General features: G+C 38.2%; 1 protein-coding gene across 7 annotated transcripts in view; it reads left to right on the top strand.

Moving 5' to 3' along the window:
* The window catches only part of LOC113983478 (WD repeat containing planar cell polarity effector), a 147,381-nt gene that overhangs the window by 86,267 nt on the left and 38,583 nt on the right, over positions 1-22,531 (top strand). For 4 of the 7 annotated variants that reach the window (XM_039381134.1, XM_039381139.1, XM_027712655.2 and 1 more), the window contains exons 14-15: positions 15,204-15,267; positions 21,361-21,463. In XM_039381134.1, coding sequence (XP_039237068.1) covers positions 15,204-15,267; positions 21,361-21,463 — 167 coding nt within the window. The remainder of the gene's footprint in view (positions 1-15,203; positions 15,268-21,360; positions 21,464-22,531) is intronic. The other 3 variants (XR_005563499.1, XM_039381153.1, XM_039381160.1) reach the window with 1 other exon arrangement.

The following is a 22,531-nucleotide window of genomic DNA, read 5'->3' on the forward strand; positions in this document are numbered from 1 at the left end:
ATCACTTTGTACCCTATTGCAGCAAGAAGTAGAAGACACATAGTGCTTCCTAAATTATGTGTGGTAAAATTATGGCCGATATTCAAAAACTATTTCTTGGCATAGAGTAAGGCCTTCTGCAATTCATTTGGGCTTCAGAGAAAGCAAGCAGCAAATGCACAGAAGTTAAATCTGGTGGATAAGGAACGAAGGAGAGAAACTCAGAGGTTTGGTAGGAAGAGTGAGGGAAGGAAGTGGGGTTATGAGCATGAGTAGAAGAGAAGGCATTGGGGATGAAGGCCTAAAGGCAGGCATGGCGATGTACAGTGTCCTTCAAAGAGAGCAGAGTGGGAATACAGAGCAAAATAGGGGAAGACAGCTTAGGGATATGTGTGGTGGGCTATAGAAGAGACCAGACACATGAGGGATGGACAGGGAAGGGTGGAGTCTTGCATACAAGATTAAAACATTAAAACACTTAAATATTTCTAGATCTAAATCTGAAAAATGTTCATATAAACAAAAGTCTTCACCCCCCTCTCCAGCTTTCCTTTGAATGCCCCACCAATCTGCCTTAAGCCTTTTCTAGAAGGACCCACTCTGGAGAGAGAAGTATTAGTTCATTCTACATGCTGAGACAATCTTTGACCTGCCTGCTGAGTCTGCCAAAAAGGTGCCAGTTATTGTTGTACTTTTAAAGATGTGAGTGTCTGTATTTACTAGAATTGAGAAATACGGTTACCTGTTCAGAAAGGCTATCCTCACCTAGCCATGTGCCAGTGATTTTAATCGCTACTGTAGGCTGGAAGGTTGTACATCCAGTTGCAAATGACTGGAGACGTGCATTTTCACATTATCACTGAGATTATAGGCTAGCTATTTTCCTACCATCAGTGAGATAAGTTTCTAGAAAACGGTGGATGCAGCAATGGTAGGTTCCCTCTTTAGATATCAGGCACTTTAGAAAGAAGATGCTCCATCCAGCCTGCGATGGGCAAAGGAACACTGACAGCATGACTGAAACAGATCACAATTAGGAGGAGGGAAAATGCTTTGCAATATGTTCGACACAGCCACGTTTTTTTGTATGCTTCATTACAAAAGCTAAGTTCTTAAATTTTCAAACCATGCAGCATCTGCAGCTTCCCCTAAAATAGAAGCTTAGAGCTTTGCAGGTATAGGCCCTGAATGTAGAATGTGGAATACCTCCAAAAACAGGCGTTCGGGATACAAAATTAAAATTAAAGGCCTCTTAATTATATGCCGGGGATCCATTACAACAGTATTTACGGAATGGATAATTATTTTCACTCTAAATTCTTATCTATAATTAAAAAATACAGGAACTGAATTACAAGAACAGAAATGTATCTTAGGTGTTCCTTGCCACTTCAGTAGCACTCTGGTATTTTATTATGATGTCACTGCTTATAATAATATAACGCATTATATCATTATGTAAAATGTTGAGCAGAGATGGATTTATTGGGAAGCCTTGGGGAGCTGTAACCTCCTTGCCTCCACCCTTTTGCTACGTGTATTTGTGTGATGGGGGAGTGGCTGTACAACCTCCTGCCTCTGTCTAACAGCCTCATCTATCCATGTACGAAACATGGAATGGGATGGAATAATTTTTCACTCGTTAACTGTGGCATCGCTGACTCATGGCTTTGCTTCACTCTGATCAAGCATTCGTAAATTGTACTTGTCATATTTTCTAATGCATGAAATTATCTTGTTTGTTTGACGCACACGCAGAGGCACAAACACATGCCTGCTCTGTTTTGTGTTCCATTTTTTGAGTGAGAAAGCAGGGCTAGAAAGTAAAGTCTGCAGCGCAGGAGTTGCAGAATTAAGATGCAACCACAGCTCTGTGGTTCTACTGTGGCCTTTCCTCCTTTGTAATTCTGTTTTTACGTTTGTGAATACTCAGGTTAAGAATTGGGGGTTTTTTCCTACATGGAGAAATACTAAGAGTCAAAACCAATTGGACCTTTCCATCTGATAATTTCATTATGATAATGTGATTTGGTTTTTTTCCCATAGTACAAACATATTTGCCTGCAAACTAAAGCTCTGTTGTAAATAGTAACATAGTGCTTTTGCTTATTTCAAGAGCAAAGTGCAGCTCTGATCACATTCGATGGTAGAATTTTGGATGGATTCATGAAAGGTTTTCCTTTGTGTGGATCCAAAAATGAGAACCTTCACCATGTTTTTACTGTTACTGTTTCTTCTCCTTCACAAGTCTTCTCAGAAGTGTTGTACTCTTCCCAGTGTTCGGTGTTAGATGCTACTAGTTAAATGCAAAAAATTAGCTACATGTTGTGCAGAACTTTCATAAAGTGATATGACTTTACACACAGGACTTGATGGAGCTTCTTTGTAAATAAACACTCTTAAAGGAGATGAGAAAGTAGGTGTTCATTAGCATCAGGGAAGACCTACTTTCAGCCAGTACTGGTTTTCATCAATCACTTCACTATTCAAGAGTTATGAAGTGCATTGCTGTACTACAAGACATGATGCCTTGGCACAGTCAGTTATCATTTAAGTCCAAGACAGCCTTTGAAAAGCTAAAATAAAGCTCTTCTGCCCTGCAGGTACATCACTAATGCAGTACTAACTACCCCTTGGTAAGCAGGTTCCTGTGTCACTGCACTGCAATCTGCAAAGTAGACATTCACTGTGAGTATATCCATCCTAAACAGGACCCTAAATCAAAGGTGAAAAAGATGCCTCAGCTCCATAGGAATAGTTCCCAATCCCGTCTGCTACCATCTGTATGGAACTGAGAGACAGAGTGAGCAAAGAGCTTTTATGATCCTTTTTAAGAGCACCCTAGAAGTAGAATCTATAATTATATTGGTACATAGTGTGTCACGAAATATGTATAAACATTAATGATGACATGGTTGAGGACTAAGAATGTCTTTTATATTCATAAGGTAACCTATTAGGCATTAAATTATGCCTTCAGATAAAATGACCACTGATGTCAGTCAGGTTCTCTATGGTGGCCACATGAACAGAATTCATCTCTATGGGAGTAAGTTCAGTAGCAGCATTTTGACTAAAGTAGCACCTTCTGGAGAGGACTTTGAAGAGTCATTTTTTATTATCTTTTGAAAATGATCAAAACCAAAGGTTTTCATATTACCACGGGACTGATAAATGAGAATTTATATTGCTGTGATGGAACTACACATGAAAAGATTCCCCTGGTCATGCTTCTTGACCTGTTTTAGAAACAAGAAATAAAGGCACCTATTTAATGCAACTAGGTTATTTTTGCAGTTAAAGAGGTTAAATATCTCAGTAGAAGTTTAGAATGTCCTATGTAGTTAATGATTTTTTTTTTCTTAAACCAGCTCCAACACAGTTTTCAATTTCAGGCAGATACTTTGATGCTACAGGAATAGCTCTAGGATTTAATTCTCTAGTGATGATTACAATGTATGAAATATTGAGAAAAATATTGGGGTGGGGGGATAACAAATGATGTGACATAATTGCTTGAGAACAAAATTCCATGAAGATAAACCACAAGAAATACCTGTCAGAGATTTGCTCCTCAACCTAATGAGAGAGATTGCTTGGAGCATGGGAATAATGGCCCCTTCCATACCCTTGGAGCAGTCCCAGAGCTGCTTTATAGCAGTCTCATTTCGCACAGCCACCAGCAGATGCTGTGTGGTGGCCCAGAGTGCCAGAAGTCCTCCAGTTCTCTGCTACGTCCCCCCCCATGGGACTGCACTAGAAAAAAGGAACACGGAGTAGCTGGGCTGGGCTGATGTAGTTTGTGCCAAACCTATTCCCGCGTGCTGGTTAATCTGACTTTGATATTGCTACTTTCAGAAGCTGAGCCCACATCGAGACCACTGTTGTGTTGTGTTGTGTAACTGATAATCTGCCCTCATAAGGTGGCTTTTTCCTGCTGTACCAGCTGTGCAGTTTCCCTGAAACCTTACAGGCTTTGGACATACATTGAGAGCAGAAACAATGCAAATATACCATATTCATGGACAGAAAAAATCAAGAATTAGTTCTTAACAACACATCACCCTTGAGAAGCTGCTGTAAATCAGCCTCAGCTTTTGCAGGTTATCAGTTACTCCCTCCCCATCAAGTCCACCTAGTCACTAATAGTATCTCCTTTTGGAATGACACTCAAAAATCTCTAATTTGAGGTCCTGGCTGAGAACTGAATTTAAGATTTATTTTTTTTCCTTGAAGTCTTTCCAAACTATTTCATGTCGCATCTCTTTACCAAGATACTTCTTCTCCATTCATCTTCAGAGTCCTCCTGAGCCCCATCCTGAGCCTTCCCTTTATGTATATGGATCATCTGGCAACATTCTGTTTTGAACTCAGCTCATCAGATCAGACTTTTCTCCCACTCTCTCAGACTTTTTTTTCTGACTTTTCTCCCAGTTCCATCCAGTGCCCTCCAGGAATTGCTAACTGAATAGTCAGGCAGCCCTAGGCTTTCTGTCTTCAAATGCAGGTCTGCCTTTTATGGTTCTTCAGAACCAAAGAGCCTGCCAAGGAAAGAACACCATAAGGAAAATTTAGAACAAAATCAGCAATAGTCAATTGTCCAATAACTGGATGTAGTGTCTTGGGGGTACACTTCACCTCTCATGACTTAATAATGTAGAATTTATATGTCTCACATGCTCATCTGGTCTTGCTCTGTAGTTAGTATAAAGACATGGGCACCCAAAGGTTGAGTAATCCCATCGAAGGGAGATCTCGAAGATAAGCGTGAAGAATCAAACGTCAGTGCCTATCCCTATCAATTAACTATAAAAGAAGCCTCCCTAATTAGCTTAAATTAGCCATGTAAAGGTAAGCTGTTTGAAGATAAATGGAATGATTTGCACTGTAAATGTCTAGCTCCTGTATCACATTATTACTGGCCAGTTAACAGAAAAATCTTAGATGCCCAGATGGTTTCTGTAATGGAAGGAGAGAGGCACAAAGACAAGCAAAATACATATAAAGAAAGGTTTACAAAAAGCAGATAGGCATGCCAATCTCTTTAAAAATCTCCTTTTGACCAACTGGCCAAGATAGGAAAGAATGGAGATGTTTCTTAGTTTACACTGGTAAGTACTGAAGTATCAGTAAGAGAGATTATACTAGAGATAGATAAACAGTAATATATGACCAGGACTAGGTAAAATTAATTCAAAATTTCTAGAGGTAGTCAAGCATAAAACATCTGAAATACACACTGTGGTGTATAACCTCTTATTTAGAATGACCTCAGCACCTCAGGACAGGAACATGGAAAATATTAAGTCAGTTTTCAAAACATCCTGGAGAGACCTTGAAGAACTATAGCCCTGTAAGTCCAGACTCTGTACCGGTGAAATTAGTAGAAACTATATTTTAAAAATAATGTGAACATACAGACAAATAACATTGTACTGGGGGAGAGTCAGCAGGATTTATGTAAAGGCAAGTCATGTCTTAAAACTCAGAATTCTTTGATGTCGGCAATCATGTCAGTAATAGATATCCAGCTGCTACTGATGAAAGTTTGACCATTGAAGACCTTTTTGGAAGGTCTCCCACCAAAATGTCTTAAAGAAGCTAAGCTGCCACAGGATAAGAGGAAAGCTTCCCTTTCATAGATAAGTAATTCATTAAAAGGTAAGAAACGGAGTAAGAGTAAATGGTCAGTCGTCATGGAGGTCACCAATGGAAATTATAAGCATAGCAGATCTATACTTATAAGTAGCCTGGCAAAGGAGCACATAGTGAGTTGCTAGCATTTGCTAATGATACTAAATTATTAACACCGGTGAAGATACAACCTGCTGTGAAGAACAGCAAAAGGGCTTCGCAGGATTCAGTGACATAGTGTCAAAATTGAAGATGAAATTAAATATAAGTAAATTCAAAGTGAAGCACATGGTGTGTGTGACTCCAAACTTCATGTATAAAATGATACAGTCTGAGCTCAATGTTATTCTGGAAGAAGAATTTTGGTCTTAGAACTCTACAACTATAAAATACTCAGTTCATTGCTCAGCAGAAGTACAAAAAGCAAATTGCCTGCTAGGAATTCTTAGAAAAGGACTAGACAACAAAACAGTGAACTTCAGTTCACCTGAATTTTGTGTGTAGTTTTGGCATCCCATAATCTGTAAAAGGATATAGTAGAACTCAAAAAGGTTTAGGAAGGGCAGCCAGGATGATTAAAGGCATGAAACAGTTTTAGTGAAAGGAATGACTAAATAGACTAGAACTCCTCAACCTAAAGAAGAGGCAGCTGAGATAGAGATCTATTAAATTGTGAGTGTTAGGGAGAGAGGAGCTCAGCAAATGACTGCTCATTGCTGCTTCTAATACAAAAACTAGAGGTCATCAAGCAAAGCTAACACATGGCAGTTTCAAAATACAGTGATTCTTCACGTAACATGTAATTAAAATATGAACCTCCTTACCACAGGATGTTGTGGATGATAAAATTGTATGTGAGTTCAAAGGCAAGGTTCAGAGAAGAGAAATTCACTGAGGAACGCCAGCCTAGAAACCACCTCTGGCTCAGCAAATCCCTGAATCACAAATTGTTGGAGACTAGGAGGCTACTTAGGGAAGTATCACCATATGTTTGCCCTGTTCTTATATTCCCTCCTTGGCGCCCAGCTGATGGCAAGGGATTAGGTCAGGTGTACCTTTGTTCTGAGCAAAATGGCTCTTTTACGTTCTGTGTTCTTGGACGCGATGCTGTGCAGAAAAAGCATGTCATACTCGGTTGTTTTCCATTTGGTCCCTCAAAAATGTGCCAAAATTCATACAAAGTTTCAGAGAATTGCTTGTCTGTCTTTCCTGTGGCTGTATTTGCTGTAATTGAGTCGTTGTGTGGGGGAATTTCATGACCATTACCACTGCATTATTTTATTACAAAGAAATAATTTGGCTATTGACAAACCTCGGTAGAAAAAGTAAATATACTCTAATGGATCTGTAACTCAGCAAATGATTCAAAATTTGGCCCTGCACCATGATTCTGTGAGTAGATGTTTATCTTCAGGCAACCAGCTTTAGAAAATATCGAGGTAATGTGTTTTCTCTGAGAAGTCTTAGCACTAAAAAAACGCATCTTATCCAGTGTCAGGCATGAGGGAGAATTGGCCTTGTTCCTCATGGAAAGTCAAGGAGGAAAAGGGTCTGTTCATCTTAACTTTAATACCAAATTTCCATCTGCTGCAGTTGGAAATTGCAGAGATATCACACGTATACAATAGGGATTTATTATAGAGGCAGCAACTCATCCTTAACCACAGCGATGATACTGGGCCTCTGTTATATAGCTGTCTTTAGTGTGTAGACATGCTGATATGTTTGCTCAATAAAACCCAGCTTTCAAGACATACTGTTAAGTTTACATGATCACCAGAGTGAGAGGGATAAAGCTGGAAAAGAAGAAAAGCAGAAGCGAATTAATGCAATAAAGGCTAGGATTTAACAGACAGGGTTGAGTAAAATAAATGTGAAACAACAGGTGTCACTGACTCTTATCAGCATTTTTAATTAACACCTGTTTTTAGCCCAGAGTACTTTGGAAGAGTATGTTGGAGTGTGTCTGTATTTAAAGATAAAGATAGACTGTTGAGGAGTTCCTAAGTAGTGAGAGGTTGGAGGAATGAAGAGGTTTGGGGGTGGGGGGAGCCTGTGTTTGCTGGGTGGGTGTCAGTTGCAGCTTAGAGAAACCTGAAGGAAAGCCACTATGATAAAATTGCAAGGTAGGGAAATACTGCTATGGCAACAAAATATATTCTCTTCAAGGAAAATGAGTATGAAAAAGGAAAAAAGGAGTGTAGAAAATTCAAAGGAAGGACAGATTACAAGAAAAGACGGAATCTAGTTTAAAAAGAAATAAGTTTTAATAGTTTCAATTTATATATTAATATTTTATTATAGTAATAAATTTCTGTTATCCAGACTTTTCTAGCATCTACTGTGGAAAATCTCAGAGGACTTGACAGATATGAAAGAGTTTTGATATGGAAGAATTCTGACTCACAGTAGGAAAAGATTGCTGTTGCTTCCAGCAGCCCTATTCTTCAGTGGTCTGTCCTACAAGAACCCAGGCTAAAGTGATTGACCAACACCACATGGAAAGTGTGTGACATAAATGTTCACAAAAACTAATATTTATTTGGTGTAGGTATGAGGCAGTTCTAGAATGTTCTGGTTAATTTGAGCAAATAAACAACGTATCTTTCTTTATACCTAAACCCACTACCTTTTCTAGAATATTTCATATATCTAGACTATTTCTTGCTAAATATGTACTTTCAGGGTTTAAAAGATCCCTTATTATTAAACTAATTCGTTCAAAAACTAATTTGGTTCACTTGAATATCTGACTCAAAACATAGAAAGCCTGTCCTGAGAAGAAGCATGTCTGTTTAAGAGTCACCTGAACTATTTCACACAAAAGTACATATAGGTTTCCTAGAGCAGAATATCACCCTGGAAGATAGGAATCACAGGGTAAGATTATTAACTTCTTTTTTATGTTCAGTTTTGGAATGACTTCAAGATTCACATCCAGTTACAGCCCTCAAGGGCTTTCTATGGTCAGAGAGTCATACTGTCTGGCTCCCCTTATTAGCTTTCTCTTTCCTCCTATTTTTTTAATTTGGTTTACTTGTTTGTTTTCTTGCTTCATACCAGAGGGTACTCTTTGATGTGAAGGACATTCGGTTCTATGCCCAAAAATCTATTAAGTTATAGGTGGACTTCCTTTAGGTCAGAGATATGTAGTTTGGCCGTATCCTTCAAGTAACAGAAATTTTGGGTGCCTTGAGATAGCTGTATTTTGTATTTGTATATTGTATTTTCTCATGGTTATTCACTAACTCTTACCTGAGACCTATTTGTGTATGACCTTTGAAAGGTTCCATAAGGGATTTCTTTTTAAACAGGTCACTCAGGCCCCAAATCCAGCCCTTAACATGCCCATATTTAGGGCCTACAGAAAATTATAGGTCATAAACTCATACATTAATGCTTTGTTAAATCTGGGCCTGAAGGGATGTATAGATTATACCTGGACAACTTTAAGAGCTCCTGCATCTAAAATACAATTTAGGAGATTATCCCCTTGACTCACATACATATAGACCCAGTGGTTGTTTCTCCATTAGCCTTTGGTGCTCTGCAGCCCTTTCTCTTGGTCAGCTTGAGTGTATCTTAGAAGGTAAAAGGGTTTGTGTGTCCTGTTCAAAAGAGCTCATAACCTAAAATCCCAGTAGCATAATAGCAGGAGCTTGGCAAAATAATACTACCAAGCATCTCAGAGGTTCCAATGCATGCATTGATCCTTCTGCCACTTCCCTACTAACTTACAGAATCATTGGTGAATCTCAACCAATTTAACAGAGGGTAGAAGTCTCAGAAATAAGCAAATGCTTGCAAGTTTTGTGAAAATCAGCAAACAGTTAGGGTTAAATAGAGTGCAGGAGGTTATCTCTGTCCCAGAAAAGCTACAGTGAAAGTTCAGCAGATAGATGTTCTGCCAATCAAGAGGTGCACTGCTTAACACCAAACAGTGTCCCCATTGCCCCTTGCTCCAACCATTGCTGGGAGGGAGACGAGGATACCCTGCTGGGAAAAGAGACAGTGTATTGTCCAGAGTATATTTTGGCAGGGTAGCTTGGGAAGAGGAAGAGTTGTTGTGCTGAGGCTGTGTAAGAGAAAGCATAAGATGGGTTCATTGGAGAGTTCCTGGTCTTCAGGCAGAATTCAGTTTTCTACAACTATATTATTTAAAATAGAGTATCCTACTGAACTCATTAGGGTGAAATCATATCAGGTTTTGGTTGACTTTTGCTTAAAGTGTTTTGATTTGGTTTCTTTTCTTATGAAGTGTAAGATCTTGATGTATTTATTCCTCTCCAGGAACTCTTAAGTACCAGTTTTTCAGCATTCACTATAAAATGCAGAATATAAGTCTTTGACTAATACTATACTTTATACATGACAGATTACAAGCATTCTAAGTCATCAGAATTTTCTGAAAATTTACTTCAAAATATTTCATTAAAGTTCAATAGAATTTCAGTGTTGTCATTGTAAGGATGCGCTGAAGTTACATCGTCTGTCCCTGGCTTCATAACACATCCCTATGTTTCATGTGAAATGTGGGAGTCTTTAAGCCCTGGGTTTGTAAATGGGCTCTGAAGCTGTATTCTGATCTGCAGCTACATGCCTAAAGCAGTGGTGTTATGTTCAACAGCTTGTTGAAAACCAATCTGTCCCTGTTTAAATATCAACCACTTAGCAACCTAGCCACGCACCTTTTGCGTTCTTTAACTTGATAATCTCTAATTATTCTGGCTCCGAATTCCAGTGAAATGGGGTTCAGAGTAATTTTACGGATGTCATTCTTTATTTTAATATTGTCTAATTTAAAAGAAAAATATTTCAGATAACAACAACATATTTTGAGGGGAAAAAAAAAGAATGAAAACCATTTCTGTTCCAAAAATTGCTGATATGAGAATTTATGGGGAAACAGCTCCTTTTATGAATAATTATTATTATTGAGTTTAAGAAATGGGCAAGATGCCTAGAAATTGAATGAAAGAATGAGCTATTAAATTGAAATATTAAATGAAATAACTGAATTAAAAGTGATCATGTAAACCCAGCAGTAAGTGTTGGGAGCTGTAGCTGATTGAACATATTTTCATCATCTGTTTTGTATGCTTAAATACAATTGCTTGATGTAAGTAAACACTTGATTGATATTCTGAATACTTTAAAATCTGCATATGCATCATGGAATACTGAACAATTAAAACTTAATTTCAGTGTAGTTTGATTACATGTAAATTATATCAATATTCATTTTTTCCTGTTCCGTTTGCTCGGTGTATATTTAATATCCACTTTTTGAATGTGCATCACTCTTGATTGGACTGTGAGATGAGGAGGACTCTGAAATTTCTTCCATTAAAAAGGATTGCCTTATAAATATTATTTGTGCCACAGCTCTTCTCCTGCAGATTATTTTCTAAATGTTGTGTACTCTTATTGAAGACAAGGAAAAAAACTGCTGCAGCCCTCCTTTATCAGCCCAGCACAAGGAATATGCTTACATGGTCGATGAGCATGTCTAAGAAGGCTTGTTGGTTGTAACTAGTCCCTAAAGAAATGTTTCCATCTTTTCTGCACTATATTTCTTGCTTGCATGAGCTCCCTTTCCCTTCCTTTCCTCCTCCCTCCAAATGATTTTTTTTTCTGGTTCCTGGAGGTCTTTCGAGGCATTTTAATTTTATGGCTAAATATTGCAAGTATTTTCGAGTTGACCATTTTCAGCACAAAAAATGTATCTCTGTCTTTAAGTGACCACATTCAATTTAGCTGTTGTGGAATACATATGACATATATTTGTAGAACCTCTCATAAAAACCAAAGAGACTTCTTTTCCCTTCTCTGCAGGCTGCAATCCATGCATATTGTTTCAACCAACAGTATTTGAAATTACTTTATTTCTGGACATCCAACAGGAAGAAACCCTGGCCATTTGATTCTCTTTTTATTTATGACAGTGAACAGGATAGCCTCTCCAAAGTTAAAGATAACATATTTTTTTACTACTTATATATTTTATTTAAAAATAGAAGGCTTTCCTGGCATCTTGTCAGTTAAGTCACATCCCAAAATACAGGCAGACATCAGGTCTGCCACTTCACTGAGGAAGGCGGGTTTGGATTCTTCTCTACCTTGGCCATTTTTGACCTGCATGACCTCTGTCATACCACTCACATTTCCCCTTGATTTCCTTGTCCACACTAGTAGCCACTTTTTATATTTTTGTAGAATACAGAGAAACATTGCATACGTGAATATAATAACAGCATTATTTTGTTACATGAGAATTTGAAGTTAATATTGTATCTACTAAATGGCTTGCAGGGAGATGTTTTCCTGTATGTCCTACATAGTTAATTGCAGTTTGAGGGTTTTAATCATGAAGGTCGTATTTCTGTTGCCTGTCACTTTGACCAAACGAGTGGCTGAACTTCTTGGTTTGTAGGTGGATTTCCTTATCTCTCTTTTTCAAGAGACATATAAGTCTTGATTGCTGGAGTTATTGTGAAACAAGCAGTTGCAAGGTGGAGGAAGGGGTGGGAAGACACCAGGGCCCTGTAGATTCCATTTTAGAAAGCAAATATTGTGCCTTGTGATTGTGGCACAAGAACAAAAGGGAGAGTGTTTTGCTTGCGGTTTTTTTCTTTGTTTGAGGAGCTGATAAACTATAAGTGAGTGTGCTAACAACAGCAAGAAGTCTTCCCATGACAAAACATGCTTTATAAAACAGACATGATTGGCTTGAGGTTGGTCTCATGCTATATAGACCTCTCTCTAATGATTCCTGTAGATGAAAACCAACACAACTTTCATACCAAAGAGATTCAAAATAACCATTATCTTCTAGTAAAGCTGGGTTAAAAAACCCTGGACATTCTTGACTGATTTAATACTGTTTGCCTTAGTAGTACAAATTTGTCACTTGTCTTTAAAACCTTCACTTTATTTTAAAGTAATTCCATTTATAATAAATTATGAAGTAACTGGGACTGTTATTTCCAGTTCTTGGTTTGTGAAGAGCATTTCTAGATACTCTTTATTCCCCCTTTTTTTCTTTGGTACAGATCTGAAAATATTGAGCTAACTTCACAGTTTTATGAATAGGGTCCATAATGGGACTGAAGTATGTATGTTGATTAAAGGGAAAAAAATTGAAATCTTTGTGAAACTACAAAGAAATGACAGCTAAGGCTGTTCTGCTGTAAAATCAAATGAAAAAGTTACTTTACATTTTTTGGTTGCAGACATTTTTGCCTTTGCTAAAGCAAATGTCATTCAGATAGTCTGTATATAGTGATAACTTTGGGAAAACAAAGTAATGATAGACATTCTTTTTAGCTGGTCGTATAGCTGGTTTCTGTTTGGTTTCCAATTTCCCCTCTAAGTACTAAGAATGTGTATTTAATCTGTAATGAGAAAAAAAAAAGTGCCAGAAAAAAATGTATACATGATAGTTGTTCAAGATAAACATATTATAACGTGTACTTATTTGTCTTAATTAAAGCATAGCTTCAGAAGCAGCATTTCAACACTACATATTTTAGTGGAAAAACCCTCATAGGAATCACGTTGAAAAGCTTCAAACACCTATGGTAAAATGGGGGTGCACTGCCTGCTTCCTAGTGATCAAGAGGTTAACTTTAATTCATCCCCTCCCCTCCCTTAAACTGGTTCTGTGAGGAGGGCTGCAAATTAGTACTTGGAAGACACAGCAGGGAGATTAGCTCTAGGGAGGAAAGGACTCCCCACTCCAGCTCTTAGGAACTTCACCTGGAGAGTGCATTTCCTTTTCTGCTTAAGCAAACATATTATGCCTTCTTGTCACGAATGTTATTCCTTGAAGGAAAAGTCCTCTCTGGTTCTATCTTGCAGTCTGCTGAATCATTCCAAATGTGCGGTGGAAGGGAGTGATAAGGCTGTAACAAGAGGGAAGCAGAAAACCGCTGAGGCTTTTGCCAGAAACAGGAATCCCGGCATAGTGCCTCCTTTACCCACCAAGGGGAAGGAGGATTCCCATCTTTCCTCTTCTTCACGCCATCCTGAGGAGGAGCTACATCACTGCCCACTGATTCCTAAGATACCACCAAGGCACAGAACTGTATAAATTCTGGTATCCGTGTCATGCTGCCTGACAATATTCATTTGGCAAACACAGACCCTGAGAAATAACAATGCTGCTTTTTGCCCCAGTCATCTCCTTCCTAAACTTCAAGTATCTACAACTGATACATTGTTGACATATAACAGGTGAAAAGGGGGAAAATTTTCCAGTAATGGGAAAAATAGAGAAATCATTTTACATGAAATCAATCTTTTACCTCCCAAATGAAATAACACTGGGGTATTTTGTTGTTTTGCATTTCCAAAAATAATCCCCAAATCTATTTTCATAGGTAATTTTAAACAGTTAAAAGTGGGCAATAGAAGAAAATGTGTACAAATAAAATCACTTTCTCACAGTATATTGTCACATAATAATTATCTACATCTAGTATAAGAGAAGCATTAGCCCAGTGCAGAATTTCCCATGGAGATTGGCGTTTGCCAGTACCATGTTGTGCATATATATCCTCAGAAATCTTCTGATGGATGGCTTGTTTCCTTCCACTTCTATGGAATTCCAAAGGATTGCAAGCAACAGGATATGTACAGCCTTGCACAGTATGTCCATCCCATGTGGGTATTTGCTGTAATTCCCAGGAGATTGTGTGTGGTGTCTGGGTGGGAAGAAGGTGTCAGTCTGTCACCACAAATGGAAAGAGCTGTTGTTCAGCAAGCCCTCAACACACCAAAGGAATGGTCTCAGTGTGCCATGGAACAGCCCTCCTGGCTTAACTATGAAGGTGAAGTTCCACATCCACACTGCCCCTTCCTACTCCACCGCATCTCTATGTGGTGCTGAGGTGGTGCCTTCTAGAGCACATCCAGGAGTAATTTTTGCTTGTGATTTTTGCTCTTTTCCTGCTAATTTTACCTCATTGACACAATCTTCTTCACCACAGAATCTCAGAAAACTCTCAGGAGTTTGTGCCAGTACTGGGCTAAGGTAGTTATGAGACAAAACAAGGTCACCCCCTACCTTTTCAGTCCCCAAGGACTGAAAGTCATCTTTAGGATGACTTGACTGGATTATCATCTTCAGAAAGCTGTATTGAGGGGTCTGCAAGGCCAAAACTCAATACAAATTTCTACAGGGACCTCCAAAGTCGTGTGAGATTTGGGATTAGTACTTTCTGTAGAGGATTTTGAGGTTCCTACCAGCATTGTTGGGGATACCATTTATCTATGTTGTGGCTGGTATCTTTGTGAAGGATTGATTCGTTATGATCTACAGTTCAGCTCCCTTCAGACACGACTAGATCTGATGGGACTCAGCACTGAACATAACACTTCCTGAAGGTTTTAAACAATGAAGAAGACTAAGGGGTAGCCACTGTCCTACCTCACAGTTCTGCAATCTGAATATGAGCCTATCGAGTTTCCCCAATAAAGCTTTAGCATCTCTTTTTATGATTATTGCAGGACTTCGTCTGTCCGTTGGCAGTATTCGATGCAGCTCTTAAATTAACCTCAGCAAGTGACATGTTTCCTTTTTCTTTCAGGTATCAAAGGTTTGAAAAAGCGTTTCTGCTTGCTGTTGACATAGGGGCTCGGGACCTGTTTATGGTGAGTCATTTCTGGAGACAGAGGCTGTTGTCAGGATGTTAAAATGGTTCTGTGTCATTTGCAGTCTTGGACAAATACTGAAGACAGAACTTTTCTACCTGCTTTGCCCTTTGCCATCATGGAACTCATCAGTAGGGATTAAGTATCTTTAGAGTAATTGACATTCCCCAGCATGGCCTACAGGCCATCCTTTATTTTTCAGGAATTGTTGTATATGTTTTTTAACTTTAACCTTCTCCGTCTGACCTGACGTGGGTGAATGTCATCTTCATTCTAATAAGTTTATACATTTCTAATGTGTTCCTTTAAGTCCAACTGCTGTGTCCTGGACACAAGAGCTGTCCATATCCTGGGGATCCTGAATGCTCTTAGTTTGTCTTTTAGGATTTTGTGAAAAGGGACAAATTATGAACGCCTCTGCTGGTACTTTTAAAACAACAAAGCTCAGCAGCATCAACACAAGGGTTTTAACATTTTATGCACTCTCTGCCCCCTCCCATTTAATTAGCTACAAAAGTAAAATTAACCAGCTCTTAAAAGGTCCTCTGTGTGAGCTCTGCAGGAGGTTCTTGTTTTATAAGATCGTGCACCGCAATGTCACAGTGAGGTCAGATGGACAAAGCCAATCGTGCTCTCCTAGTCTCTCAGCATGTTGCTGCTCCACAGCTGATTTCATTGTTTTCAAAGAAACAATAGGAAAGGGCTTGTTGAAAAAAAAGCCCTTTGAACAATTCGTTTGCTTGACTCTTTTGCATAATGAAGACATTCTGTTGTTTAAATTAAGCTTTGACACTTGATGTTAATATCATTTATCCCATTAAGTCACTTGCCCTGCTAGTTTGATCTTGATATTTAAATTGTATGTTAAATTACACAATTAAATCCTGCTTTTAGGGGTTATGAAAATTCCCTTCTAATTATATAAAAAGTTGTGTGAACCTTTTGATGTTTTTTTCATGGCTCTAATCATCTGGCTTGTTCCATCTAATTAGAAAGATGTGAATACTGCGATAAACTTTCCTAAGTATGCATCAAAAGAATGTGATGAAAATGTCAGACTTTTAGGAAATTCATTACACGGTCTGTGTTTACTCTCCTCGATTTTTCCTCTTTTTAGATCATCTTTTTCCTTTTCTCTTTTCATTGAACATAACCTCCTCAGTACAGATTTTTTACCTAATCATGCTAAACACTGCCACAACTACTTATAAGATTCAGACTGTAGGATGTTTGGAGCAGCTTTTTATTGAGGGCTCTCCCACTGTACAGATAATAAATTCTCCCTAATTTTAGCCATGCTGGCAGAATAAATGACCCCTCATTTGGCATGCCATCTAAAGGGCCCTCTTTCATATGACTGAGAGCATTTCCTACATGATCTTTTTCTCTTTCCTTCCCTCTGCTGGCAGCAGGATTGAGGGAGGACCTCTGTCCCGGGGCAGGGGGGAACACCAGTGTTAGGTCATGAGATGGGTGCACAGCTGCTAACAAGAGGGAGGGACTGTCAGTACTAGCTCTGCAGGTGATATCATGTTCTGCTCTCAACAAAAAGGTTCTCCAGCTTTTTTCAAGAGGAGGTTCAATGTTCACCAAGAAATTAACTCTATCCTTTCCTACTCTTTCTTTTTCCTTTCCTCTCTCAACACCTACTCTTCATTTCCCATCCTACCAATGCCCTTCATCATAAATATATACTTCCAAAGAGTTTCCCCTGGCTTATGTTACTGTGAGATCAAAACCAGTTCTTTAATGTCCTTGTTCTGCTTGCATTGCCTTTGAGATTCCTCATAGTTTCCCCTAAATTATGCAACAAGCAGCTCACATACCTGCCTCCTCTGGGGAAATGTCCTTTTGCTAATTCCTTTTCTAAGTATGTTATAATGAACAAACTTTGCAATAAGCTAACAGTGGCACTACTGCAAGACCACTAACTACAGGACTCAAGAAGTTTAAACATGCGTAGGTCATTACAAGTATTTATTTGTGCCATGGTAATTTCTAGGGAATTTGGTTTCATTGTGCTTAATACTGTGAAAATTAGATAGCCTGTTCCTTGAAACCTTACAGTCCTTCTAGGTATTAATATAACAATATTAATATTAATATAACAATACTACTGCTAAGCAAAGTTTGTACATCCCTCTCTTCTGCTTAATACTGAATGATTCCTGTATATTGTTTATATAAATCAAAATGCAATTAATAACATACAACTTGACTTTACATATGTTTAAAGCCTTTTTATCCATTTTTAAAACCTAAGATGGCTCTAGGAGTCACATCACCTTATTCTAGTTAATTAATAGGATTTCAAGAAGAAATAGTAGTCTAAATAAAGACATCTGATGACATAGGCAAAATGAGAAAGAAAAAAATCTGTTGATTAAAGGAAGCAATAAAAAAGAAGAAGCAATAAAGAGAAGCAAAAAAGAGAAGCAATAAAAAAGAAAGGATAGAGAAGAGCAGATATAGCATAGGCTGAGGCAGATGCAAACATTGAACAGCTGTCATCCAAGACTTCTGAGAAAATGTCCTGTATCTTGGAGAATTTGTCCTGAGCATCTCTTTCTCCAAACAGGGCTCTGCAGCATTCCCATTATTTGTTTTGAAATTATCACAGAGAAGTTTGAGGAAATGCTATCTGAGGGCTAATTTCTTTCATAGAAATGAAAAAGAAAAAAAAAACTTAGAAGTTAGTCCTATGGCTATAGCATCGCTGGTATGATGCCATAACAAGACAAAGATACACTGCTGTGTCTCTCCACAAGCTTTACCCTCACGTCACATCTAAGTCCATCAATTAATATCATCTCCTACAAAGTTCAATAAAAAAATAAAACTGAAAGGGACATAATATTATGAACAACAGCTCCATTTATTGGACAGTGACTGATCCAATCTGTGACAGAAAAGATCAAGCAGTGGAAAGGTTGTTAGCTTGAAATCCTTTTATATTACGTTCCAGCTCTCAGCTGCTGAAAATTCAAAAGGCCATCCCACGTACCAAAGGTAGCAGAAAAAAGTGCAAGGAAAAGACACTTTAATAAAACTGTCAGATCTTGGGTGATACACACATGAGGAAAGTGCATGCTTCGAAGAAATGTTGGAGTGTTGCCCAGAAATATCCTATAGACAAATGCACATCAGTGTTTCAAATGACTTCTGCTCACCAACGGCCAGCTCTGTGAGTCACAAAGGTGAGGGTAAAAAAAGGAAGTAGTCCAAAAAGTAAGCAAACTGTTAAATGATAAAATACAGCCCTTTCAGCAAGCTCCCAGTAAGCAGCTGGAAATTGTTTTTTATTGTCACCATTGTTTTTGAGAAGGATGTGATCTTTGGACTGATAAATTCTTAGGTAATTGTGTGAAAAAAAATCTGTCATGAATGTTCAGGTAATTTAATTGTCTTTTTTCTGCCATTCTTTAAACCACCTTGTAATCCGGTGTTCCTTCTTTCTCTTTTTTAATTTTCTAGTTTAGTTCTACTCACAGAGTCATAAATTCGTAGAAAAATCCAATTTTGCTTGTTTATTTGAATGAGAAATACCTAAATTTAATCTGAAATTGTCTAATTAGGAGATTTTATTTTGGTAATCTTTTCTTTCTAAAGCTTGTTTAGAGAGGAGACAAAAGCAACTTTTTTTTAATTCTTCTTCCTGACAGCAACTTGAGGAATAACAAAGAAAGCCACTTACCAACCTACTGCTAACCTTTATTTCTTACAAGGCCCCTGTTAGTCAGTGATGGATATGTGGCATCTTTACATTTCTTTACCCAAAACAGAAAACAGGCAAAACCAAGGTCTGAAATACCAGCTGCTTTGACACACACAGAATGCACAACTTCTTTGCTGACAGAACTTCTTCATTTTCTGCAACTGTTTCCATCCTCTCCCCAAGTTTATTATTTAAAGTTGCATGGAGGTGTGCAATGCTTCTCATAGTTTAAACTACAAAAAGACAGTCATTAAGCATTGTCAGAATGTATTTTAAGTGTCTACCTGTACATTCAAATCTCTATAAGTTCAGACTTGTCCAAGAGCCCTTGGGTTTTCTATTGTTATCTTAATAAGCTGACAATATCTGCTGTTTAATCTTCATAGAAGTCATACCTTGCTACTCAGGCCCTTTTCTCCCGACAACCATGTTAGACCTACTAAGAGAGGAAATACAGAGTTCGCCACAAGTTCGTAACTCATTACTTTGCTCCAAGACACTTGCACATTTTTTAAGTCACACCTGTGTTTGTGATGAGAAAAAGCTGCTGTCTCCTGCAGACTGTGGGGATCCTGAAAGTCAGGTCCAGGCTTTCTTGTATAATCAGTCTCAATTTCCCTAATGTTCTCAGTTTGAGTCTTTTTTTTTGTTTTTTTTTTAATTTTTTATTACTATTATTAAATGAGGGGTTAATAAGGGCAGCACATCTTTCTGCTAACACTATTACTCTCACTTTTTTCATATAACTTCTCTCTGTAGACTAAAGTCACTTTTCCTGTAAGAGTTTCTGTCATATTGATGAAAATGGCAGTAAATTCACATCAAGAAGGACAGTTTCACCTGAAATCTTCTCCATTACTGAGAATATAGTTGCTTTTATGGTATGCAGAGGTCAATATTTCCAGCAAATACTCCTTTCCCCTTTAAATTCCTGCATGCAGATGGATTGCAGAACAAAGGAATGACTCAAATCTCTGGATACCAAATGGCATTTTCAGCAATGAAGTGCGGGGAAAAAAAAATTGCCAACTGTTCTTGGATTACCCTCACTTTCTGTGTCACAGTTCATGCACAGAGCAGCATGATGCCAAATGAGAAGGGGATTAATTATCTCTTTATTAATGGTCAAGGATAAAACTTTACTTCAGTGGCCAGAACCAGGGGCAGTGACTGTAATTTGTCATCAGGAATATATTCTTGAACAAATAGTGCTCTATGTAGTACTGCTGGTTTTCACCTCAAATATTAATACGAAATAAAAAACCTTGACTTTTGACAAGGTCATGTAGGGATAGCACAAGGGGGAATGGCTTTAAACTGTAAGAGGGCAGGTTTAGGTCAGATATTAGGAAGAAATTCTTCCTTGAAAGGGTGGTGAGGGCCTGGCACAGGTTGCCCAGGGAAGCCCCATCCCTGGAAATGTTCAAGGCCCCGTTGGATAGGGCTTGGAGCAACTTGATCTGGTGGTAAGTGTCCCGGCCCATGGCGAGGGATCGGAACAAGATGATCTTTAAGGCCCCTTCCAATCCAAACCATTCTATAATTATATATAATGATACATCCCTGCTGCAGCCCTCTGATTTTTAACCCTAAATGAAGGAGTAGATTCAGAGTATTAACAGCTATTCATGCTAGACAGCAACATTTTTGGAAAGCCCCTTGTTGTCCAGGAGTGACTCAGGAATCATGTCAGCTGGGTGGATGTTAAAACCATTGAGCAGCTACTGTTGCTCTTATTACCTCCAATGTCAGCCCAAGGAGGACCACCATCACCTTACTCAAAGAACAGTGAGTGAACATGACAGCCTTCAAACAAAAATTAGTGCTACAGATCTTTACCCCAAAACTCATGTACCAGGTGGAAACCTTCGAATCATAGAATCATTAAGATTGGAAAAGACCCCTAAGATCATCAAGTCCAACTGTTAACCCATTACCAACAGGTCCACCACTAATCCATGTCTCTAAGCACCACATCTACTTTTAACACGTTTCAAATACGGGCTGTCAGCCAGAAGAGTTCCAATACTTGAGGTCTGGTTTACACAGAGCCACCTCCTGTCAACCCTCTTTTAATTCGCGTTGCACCAACAGACCTTACTTCAAAAGTAGTTAGGTTTCTTTCATACCCTGAGTCAATAGCTTCACTTTTATTAGTGTGTGATTGGTCAGTGTTTTATTCATTGCTGTATTCAACAGCACAAGTAAGATAATAAATTTGCATTGGGAAGGAATTAAAACGTAATGGCAGGTTCATCAGTTCCATCTGTGTTTGTGATCTAAGTAATAAAAGAACCTCTTTCTTTCAAAATCCCTTTTGTTGCTCCTATTGAGATTCATTTTAGATTAATCTCTTTTTTTCTGCTTTATTTCCAAAGGACATCCATTACCTTGCACTAGATAAGGGTGAATTGGCACTAGCTGAAGTGGCAAAGAGAAAGGCTAATGACATTGATACAGAATCAATAACTACTGGAATTGGTAAGAATTAATGGTGTTTAAAAAACCCTTTTTGTTTTAATCAATACTTGTCCTGTAGAACATGGTGTTATATTTGTAGGGGAGTTATTGTTTTGATTGCAGTGTTTTCTTTGAAAGTGAGACTGTATTTTTATTTGTAACTAAATAACTGGATTTTTATTCATAACTAAAGAAAGAAGCTTATAAAAATAAACACCAACTCCCAAACTTTGCCTTTCAGTACCCATATGAGGATAGCTATGAAGCAAAAAATTTATACTATGGGTATATAGAAAAGTTGAGGCTGTACAAACTGAACTGAGTGTGAGAGGTAAGGGATTGAATTTGAAAACTGCTGTTCTATCAGCATTAAAGGCCATGTATGGCAATCTCATTCACCTGCAAATATTTGCTGGTGCACACTATATAAATAATGGGAATCACATCCATCATTAATGCTTTGGCAGCATTCGGATGGAACACTTACTGATGTCAACACGGCCTCAGATCCTGGCTTTAAAGCAACAGCTTTGCTTGCAGTGGGATTCTTGCTGTTCCATAAGGAATATTGATGCAAAAGTTGCAGCATTAGATTAATTGCTAAAACACAGACAACTTTTCAGGCAGGGGAACTCATTCACTTTCTCCTTGTGTTTCTTCTGAACCGACATGGAGAAATATATGCAAACACTTCAGACCCCTCTGATTTCATACTCTGTAGCATGAACCAAGCAGAAGGTGTCTGTGTCTTGGGAGTTGACTTCCATCAGAGAGAAAGTAGAAAAGGATAAAAAACCCCAAAACCACAAAAAGTTTATATAAAATATGCACAGTTCTGTGTTGCTTATTCTTCTGCATCTTTGAATATTAGAGGAAATCACTGAGCTTTTGTTCTTGTTCCATGCCAAGAGGTAGAATAGGTTTAAAACTCAGAAGTGTTTTTCATGAGTCAGAGTCACAAAACCTTTGAGATCTTGGGTAACACATGATTCTTTTAGAACTGTACATCTCCATGTTTACCCAGAGCATACAAACAAATGCCACTACAATACATACAAATGCAGAGAGGCATTATATGCATTTATGTGG

This window comes from Pipra filicauda, unplaced genomic scaffold, assembly GCF_003945595.2.
Source record: "Pipra filicauda isolate LSUMZ 115617 unplaced genomic scaffold, ASM394559v2 scaffold109_size3271384_pilon, whole genome shotgun sequence".
In the NCBI taxonomy this organism is placed as follows: domain Eukaryota; kingdom Metazoa; phylum Chordata; class Aves; order Passeriformes; family Pipridae; genus Pipra; species Pipra filicauda.